At 41.0% G+C, this 9247-nt stretch overlaps 1 protein-coding gene across 1 annotated transcript in view; it reads left to right on the top strand.

Moving 5' to 3' along the window:
- Nucleotides 1–913: 913 nt before the first annotated feature.
- Nucleotides 914–9247, top strand: part of LOC308288920 (leucine zipper protein 2-like) — a gene marked incomplete at both ends in the record, with an annotated part of 165027 nt that continues 156693 nt past the window's right edge. The window contains one exon of the mRNA XM_080730394.1: nucleotides 914–975. Within this exon, the coding sequence (XP_080586520.1) occupies nucleotides 914–975 (62 nt within the window). The remainder of the gene's footprint in view (nucleotides 976–9247) is intronic.

The raw sequence follows: 9247 nt of genomic DNA, 5'->3' as shown, positions 1-9247 counted from the left end.
ATATTCTGACGGTATTCCGTAGCTTGGAGCCCCACTTAGAACATCCTCAAAATCCTCAACATCATGTTCAAGACCTATAGCTCTAAATATTATATCTGGAATTCCAAAGAGACTACTTCTGATTGGTGGCAACCTCTGTGGGGAAAAATGATTTCTTAAAATATTAAAGTAGCCTACAGCGTAAACTGTTGTGCCTTCTTTGTCCTTTGTTCACGGTTGACTGCAGGTGTGGTGGTCTAAAAAAGATTCCTCAGACAGAGACTAAGAAGACTTATTTTTATTTCAAAATGCTCATAAAATGCTCTGTGCTCAAACTGAGCGGCGAAGAAAGTAGCAAAAAGTTTATTGCATGTGTTACTCAACTGAGTGGGTACGGAAAAGAAAAGGGAAGAGAGGGTCATCATCGATTGACCCCATGGTTTGCTTGCACCCAGTGACCGCTCAGCTGCCAGTTCAATTATTCCGCTGTCTGAGTCTCTGACATCAAAGGTAAAAGATGTGATTTCACTGGAGCATCAGCAGTGCAGAGAGAGAGAGAGAGAGAGAGAGAGAGAGAGAGAGAGAGGCATTTGCCAATGGCAGAACCGAACCAGGCTCTGACATCACCCTGCCATCTCTGAATCACTCCCCTCCGTCTGTCTGTCTCTCTCTCTCTCTCTCTCTCTCTCTCTCTCTCTCTCTCTCTCTCTTATAGGATTCAGCCCCTCCCGTTCATTCCCATTAGCGAGTCCCTCCGTGTGCCTGCGATATTTAAAGCCAGAGATCCTCCCTCTCTCCTCAGCCACTGTGTTGCATCTGTCTGCCTCACTGCTTGTGTGTCTGGGCTGTGTGTGAGGGTGTGCTAACAACTAGACAGAGAGAGGAGAAAGCAGCTGAGATAGGAGAGCCAAGAGGAGAGTGAGACCACACAGCTATGAAATTCATCCAAGCTCTTTGCTTACTGCTCCTCTGTCCGGCTGTGAGCCTCAACACTCGGTAAGTCATGGATAATAACTTGTAAATAAGCAGCGATTGTTGGTGTGTCAGTTTCAGCTTCCTGCCAGTGACTCAAGAGAAACAAATGGTGTATAGCTTGCCATGCATACACTGACTAGATTATATATTAATCAGTTTATTGTTCAGTCATATCAAATAGTTTGTGCTTTTTTTGGTGTTTTATTTTAGTGTTCTTTTAATGTATTCTTTCGTGGAGTGTTCTTTGTTTAAATGTTTCTGGGGAAGAGATGAAAGAGGAGCTTATGTTGAACCGGGCTGCTTTCCTTCTCATTGCCAGTCGTGGGCAGATTAAGAGACACTACTTGTGTTCAGTGTGTTTTAATGCTCTGAATGCCTTGATGCCTTTGTCCTGCATTATCACTGTCATGGTTAGTAGGAGGTTGTAACTGTCTGTTCTGAATGCCTTGATGCCTTTCTACTGCATCACCACTGGCATGGCTTGTAGGAGACTCTCACTGCTCACAGTTTTGGCAGCGAGCGAGTTGGAGTCTGGAACTGCATGGGGAGGAAGGAAAGGAAAGGAAAGGAAAGGGAGACGTGTTGCAGTGTCATTTAAAAAGTGAGATTGTGTGTGCGTGCAGAATAAAACATTGGACTTGAACTAAAGTAAGAGTAAGTGATGGACTAAAGGAATGGTGATGGAGGTCCATGTGGGATAAGGATGAAGAATGAAAGTGTTGATAAAAATCATTCCTCTTCTCAAGCTTCTGACAGCCACGGCTGCAGCTCAGGAGGTAGAGCAGGTTGGCCAATGATCCATGGATCGGCGGTTCAAATCCGGGCTCTTCCTGTCTACATTTCGAAGTGTCCTTGGGCAAGACACTGAACCCCCTTGCTCCCGGTGAGCAGGTTGGTGCCTTGCATGGTTTCCACCGCCACCGGTGTATGAATGTGTGTGTGAATGGGTGAATGTAATGCACATTGTAAAGCGCTTTGGATAAAAGCGCTATATAAATGCACCATTTACCATTACAGCCACCCATCCTCCATGAGGTTTGTGGGAAAGAATTCAGAGATTCTTTCTCTGCATTGTGAGGTGACCTCATCACATGAGTGACAGCAGAAATGCAATGTGAAACTTCCCCCATTCTGCCTGCATCACTGATTGCAGTTTTGTACTATTTAGTCTTGAGATGCATTATCTTGTTTGTGAGGGGGTATTTAGTTTAGTTTAGTGTAGTTTTGTTTGATTTACAGTATATTTGTATATCACAATCAATACTTTTCATCGGTTCAATATGTATAAATCCACTTTCAACCTGGCGCCACTCTTCTGGTCATGTCAGTGCAGGCCAAAATCTTAAAACCCATTCAAGATTTCTTTAGAAAATAAGCGATCTACGGGGCGCCCAATGGCCTGCCGGTCCAGGCGCATACCACATACCATGTCGCTGATTCGATTCCCTGTCAGTCTACTGTCCTATCGATAAAGGCATAAAAGCCCAAAAACATATCTTAAAGTGATCCCTGACTAATACAACAAATATGCCTTAATACATTATAATTGTCCTCTATAATTACAAATTAAAAACACCTTAAATATTTTATTTCTTCTAGAAATAGCTAATCTTTCACTCAATAGGGGAAATGCCTGTCGCAAGTTGACGATGTCATAAATGTAATCTGTGATCTATCCCTATGGAATTTATGGAATGCATGTGCAAATAAAAACAAACGTAATAATTCCTATGGTTAATATGAGCATCAAATCAATATTTCAAATGTGTTTGTGGTTTATTTTGCACATGCATGCCATAAATTAGACCACACATAACATTTATGACATCATCAACTTGCGACAGGCATTTCCCCTATTGACTGAAAGATTAGCTATTTCTAGAAGAAATAAAATATTTGAGATGTTTTTAATTTTACATTGTAGTTATAGAGGACAATTATAATGTATTAAGGCATATTTGTCGTATTAGCCAGGGATCACTTTAAATAAGAAAATAAGCGATCTACAAGCGCACATCCCGTACTGTGACATAGTGAGTTTGCAAATTAGCAATTTTTTGCTACTTTTTGCTCGACATGTCATGCAGCGAAATAGGTCATTAATAAAAAAAATAAAAAAATAAAAATAGGTTGAATCGTTCTGCCCGACAGCAAAGTTAATTCACTGGTGGTGCCAAACAGTCAGACTGCTCTGTTGGATTCGTCATCAAGCATTCTGTGCGCATACCGTTTCTGCCTTAGGAGCAGGATAAAGGTATTATCGGAAGAGAGCCAAGGTTATTGCCTGACTGTACATCCAGATATTTGTCAATACTGTACAAGGCATGTACTGGTGCATGCATGAGTCTATACTGTAGGCTGGGTCTGTATTGATGTATCAACCTCTAGCTTGTAACAGTCAGCCAGCTGACCTCACCTACACACTTTAATACGCTTACAGTGTTATGTCAAACTCACACAGGACCAAAGGTCAAAGGATATAAACCAGTGGTTCTCACAGACTTTAAAGGTGAATTCCAGGTTAGCCGTTTTACTACACGTCACTGTGATCTGATGTCATCAGTATAGTTTCGGCCTATAACTAGGTAGGATTGGCACCTTGACCTGGCGGGTATCAATCTGCACTCCCGATCACCAGCATCCATCATATTCTAACATTAGCCAAAATAGAAGATCGGCAAGAGATTTGGTGTAACAAGTAGGTCGGGAGTGGCTTATTGTCGGTATCAGCCGGTAACACGCGGGAGTCTGTCCCCGTTACAATGCGCTAGACCCCTGGGAGATGGACTGCTGAGGTGGAGCGCCACACCTACCATCAGCTCCCAGTACTTGCCGCACGACTTGCCAAGCCGTGCTACTCATACGCTGAGTTGGCGGTGCCCGGAATGGAACCCATGACCTTGCGGTACAAAGGCGAGAGCTCTACCGACTGAGCTACCCGGGCAGAGCTACCCGGTGTAGAGTGACAGGAAAAAGTTGTCCATGTGCAGAACTGACTCTGGAACAGTTTAAGTCGATATGGTTAAGATATTTTTTGTTTCTTTATATTTGCTGAGGCTTTACTTGGTTGATTTAATAGATAGATGGTATGAAAGTATGAAAAGAAAAAAGTAATGTTGCGTACAGCGACAAAAACTAAGCAAAAAAAAAGAATAAACAATACAGAGCAGTTGTAAACATAGGTAAAAAAAAACTAAAAATATGAAGTGTCAAGAACAGTCAATGCTACATAAGTGTCACGTCATGACACAAATTGTAGCCTAATACTCATAGTACAACTTATAAATGTAGTGCCAAACAAAGAAAAAGTGACCTTAACCAAATAAAGTGTCCACAACAGTCAATGCTAGTCAGTGCTACATAAGTACCGGTATCTGTAATAGCCATGCATCATAAGTAAGTGGTTGTGCTTTATTTTAAGCCTATTCTTTCGTGTACTATTGGCAGATTTTAACAACAGGACTCAACAGGTGACGTTTTGGATGCTAATTTGGGAAGGTGGTGCGTGAGTCAGTGCAGATTGTGCCTCTGGACTCTGGTAGAGTTTTGATGTAGAGCAATTCACCCTTTGTCAAGTCCCGCCCATTGTCCTGCCCCTCTCCACACCCATTGGTTGCCGTGTCTTGGTGGGACATTCAGTGGGACATTCCATCCACTGCCATGTTAATTCAATTGCTTCATATTGTTATTCTGTGTGCTCAATTTCAAACTTTGTTTCAGTCAATTGGAGCTGCTCAGTGGCAGCATAGTGAATCAGCATGTTTTTAAATGTTTTTATTTCTCCAAAACTTTTTAGCTAATTCAACATAAAAAAGGCGGAACCAGGGCGGGACAAGGCAGATACAGCCTGCTGGTTGGTCAGTCAGGGACCAACCAGGAGGCTAACAAAGGGTGAATTACATTACCTTGTGAAGTACAATCACACAGAACTATAATCTGTGAACTATGGACACTTTTGTTTGGCACTGTATTGATAAGTTGTGCTTAAGTATTGCTATTTGCTTTTTTTAAGTATGGCTGTTACAGCATTGACTTTATGTATATATTCTTCTTTCTCTTTTTTTTGGTGTACTGGCTCTTTTCTGTACTTTTTTTCCGCTGTACTTTTGCTTTCTTTTCATACTTCTCTGTAACTTTGTAAATAACCTTAAACTGCTGTGCTGCCTCGGGGCGACTGATTTTCCCCTTTGGGATAATAAAGGTATCTATCTATCTATCTATCTATCCATCCATCCATCCATCCATCCATCCATCCATCCATCCATCCATCCATCCATCCATCCATCCATCCATCCATCATCACTGAGCATTTTAACTGGGCTCATCAGGTCTTCATAGAGCTTGTTCCTACATTTGGTACATATCCAGAAGACTGCATTGCCACCGAGTCCCACGTGTTCATGCTGACAACCAACACTGATTTACTCCTTATAGATACCAGTGGTGGAAAGTAGCTTAGTGCATTTACTCAATCAAGTGCTATACTTAAGTACTTCATTAAACACTATACATTTTAAGCTGATATTATGTGTGGCCTCTCGCCTGAATGGATGAAATTAGTGTCCCACGTGAAAAAAATCTTTTGTGTTTACTTTAATTAGTATCAGAATATAGAGCTTTAACCTCTTACTGTAAACTTTTGTTTTAACCACTTAAAGTAATTTTAAAGTCAAATCATGATAATCAGCATATATATAAATACAAAAGAAAGAAAATAGGTAAACGAATTGGCACAATACAACATTAACAACATTGATTGAACACACAGTGGTTTGAAGAACCCATAGGCTCGAAACATTACCACAAGTAAATCTTACACTTTGGGAGCAGCAAATTACTCTTATTTCTTATCTGTATTTATTAGTCCAGCACCCAGACTATATGGCCTCGGATGTGCATGCCCTTTTGGCTGTTTTTCAGTCTCTAGATAAACATATTCACAAATAAAAGTACCCTGCATTATTATACCCAATTGTATTATTAATAAAATGGAAATAATTTTCACAAGATTCCTCAATTGTATTATTAATAAAAATGAAAATAATTTTCACAAGATACTTTTTTCACGTGTTTGATGTATCTCTCCTCGACAGGCAGGCTTTTCTTGGAAACAGGGAAGTCTGATGATGGAAAGGCTGCAGCATCAAATATTTAAGCTTATGTTTGGACAACAGAGAAACCTGGTTCAGAAAGGAGGATGTGGTGCTGCATACTGTTCACATCTGGCTGTAAATATGAACATATTGTAACTGAAATGGGAGTTACTCTTCTACGTTCACACAAGGTCAGACATTAAAAGCAAGGTCTTTATGAGAAGGGAAAATTAATGACAGTGCTAATAGCCTATAGGCGATATAGCCATAATGGATGAATGATGCAAATGTGTTATTATTGGACTAGATTATCTTTCTGTAATGTGGAAATCGGTCACTCTCTGCAGAATCGTCTCCGTCGGGGGGAAACCTCATACTACTTTTCAGGATTCAAATTCTCGTATAGATCTGCAATTTTAGATGCTTTTGTGTGACGCTGTAGTGTGATCAAGTAGCACAGTGGTTCTCAAAGTGGGATCCGGGGACCCCCAGGCGTCCTTGAGGGAGTTCCAGGGGGTCTCCAGTTAAATGATAGTTACAGTGGGAACCAAATCGACTCTTATGTGTTTGTAACTCAGAGAGTGCACAAATGGAACCAAATGGTCCATTTGGTTCCATGTGTATGCACTCTCTGAGTTAAATTAACTTTGATTTTACAATATAAATTGGGGTCCCAGAGAAATGGGGGCCCGTAGCCTAAAATGCATGTAAAAAAATCTTCTCCTATGGGGGTCCCTGGCATATCTTTTCAAATCGTGGTCCGCGGGCTAATATGTTTCCATTTGGAGGCCCTTGACATGAAAATGTTTGAGAACCACTGAAGTAGGGCATAATTGATGAAAAAACCCACAGTTAAAATATGGAGATAAGAGGTTTCTGCCCGACAGCGATGATATTGTCGCTACAGGGGCGAAACCCTGTATCTCCATCTTTCAACACTCTATGTTTTTTTTCCACCCATGCCATGTATTATTCTTCATTTTAAAGAGACACTCTTCATTGCATACAGTGACAATCTTCACTCTTCATTGTACAAGAGCCAAAATAGCCGATCTGCCACTATGCAACATGCTGTGAGTTTGTAGATTGGTTATTGAAAATGCTTGGTTTCCACCCGACAAGTCAGATTCATATAATGATCATAAATATGATCACATGCTACAGGTAATCATTTAGATCCAATCAATACCTTCTCACAAGACACAGTCAATTCATTTAACCCTTAAGTGCTGTTCGGGTCATTTTGACCCGTTTTACATTTTCATTTGGTAAAAAAAGGTAGAAGTTAAAAATGTTTCCACCTGAAACTCACTGGCCTTAAAGATTCTTCTGAGATGAACATGTAAAAAAAATATTTTTGCACTACACCCATGCTACACCCCCCTCATATTTTTTGAACCTTAAGTGCTGTTCGGGTCATTTTGACCCGGAAGCACAGAAATACACAGTATTATGCCAAAACACAGACACACAGTCACCCCCACTTCTAACACCCCCCTTCCGAAGCCCCATTCCGAACCCTCCCCCCCTTCCTATAAGCATGAGCAATATTGCCCAGTATTAAATGAAGTAGTTTTTTTTACATGGATTTCAGCTAAATCAGTAAAAACGCCTAGCTCTTTCAGTGTTTAATGTGATATAGCAAAGCAGAAATGCAAACATTTACCAAATATATCATATGAATTGTTTGGTATTGAGTCAAAGTCAATGTATCATGATGATTTGTTAAGTTAAAATTTATATTAGTGTTGTTTTTTTTAAACCAAATATCCACCGGGTCAAAATGACCCGAACAGAACGAAGGTGTAGTGAATCTGAACAGAACTTAAGGGTTAATCAAGAAGAGAGACATCATTCTATAACCCTTAAAGGCATGGCCTTTAAGGGTTTTGAATTCAACACTTTTGCTTGGCACTTGCCGACTAGACGTCGATCACTCTTAAACATAACAGTATAGCAGGTCTTTCATGTAGCTGAACCATGTTGTGACGCTGTGGGAAAGTAAGAATTGACTGGAGGTCAAGTGTGGAACACAGGGGGAATTAGACGCTGCTATCGACCAGGGGGAGATGGTAATGTCTTTAATCTATACATTGATGGACTGCAGCCTGGCTGGCAGCACCAGCAACTAAGAGAGCAAACTGCCAATTCCCCTGATCATTGTTTAGTGCTCATGTGATGAAAGGGCTGCCATTTTGAACAAATAATGCTTAGCTAAGGAAAAGTGGACTGCAGTGCTTACTCGAATTGTGTGTCTTCAAGCGAACCTCTCTGTAATGAACTTCAGTGTGATTGTGTACCGTAGTGAAAGGTCCGTCATTATCTAAATGAAATGTTGGTTGATTTGTTGTTTTACCGCAAGGCAACGTGGGAGCCTGGAAATGTTTGGATTGACAAGCCTTTGCCAAAAACAATGCTACATTTTGCAAAGCAGCGTTTAAATGTGAAGTTTCAAAGGGGCTTGTCTGACTAGTGAGAGAATAAAGCTCTGTGATGGCTGCTTGGAGAACAATATTTTGGGGACATTTCTCCTGCCAAGGCAGACGCTTCACTGGTTGAGGAACTTTTTAATTAGTTTCAAAAAGTAATGGTGAAGTAATTCAGGAATATTCAGCATGAATTGTGTTGGTTTTTATTAGCTCAACTCCGCTAAGCTAAAGTTCTTCGTCACAGGGACGATGTGTCAGAAGCAAAACACAACTAGAAAGGTGCACTCCTTGGAGCACAGGTCTCCACCAGGCCGGGTTGCCTAACTAACTGCCCGCACCCTTTGGAAGGCAGTCGTAGCCAGCCATAGATGGGTTTGAAACAAACAAGCTAACAGAATTGTTTCATATCTACACATCTGGACCACTGGTTCTCAAAGCTGGGACTGAGGACCCCCAGTGGTCCTCAAGGGGGTCTCCTGCAAAATGTAGAACAATTTAAACAATTAAGTCCTATTTTGAGTCTCGGCTGTTTGGAAATAGAATCTACAAGCTCATAACCCATCACGATGACATGTTTTTTTCTTATGACACAACAGTCTTTTCACATGGGGGTAAAAAAAGAAAGAAAAAGAAAAAGAAGGAAAAAAAAATCAATCCCGGGGTCCCTGACATGAAATCCACTGCTCTAGACAGCCTGATTGTTTATGCCACCAAACGACATCCTCAAGAGCAGAGTGATGACATTCAAGGGTGGACCCGCTGCCCCGAAAA

Source organism: Nannobrachium achirus (genome assembly GCF_963921795.1).
Source record: "Nannobrachium achirus genome assembly, chromosome: 7".
NCBI classification, from domain to species: Eukaryota; Metazoa; Chordata; class Actinopteri; order Myctophiformes; family Myctophidae; genus Nannobrachium; species Nannobrachium achirus.
The sequence above is the reverse complement of the archived record's forward strand: the minus strand, read 5'-3'. Positions and strand labels throughout refer to the sequence as shown.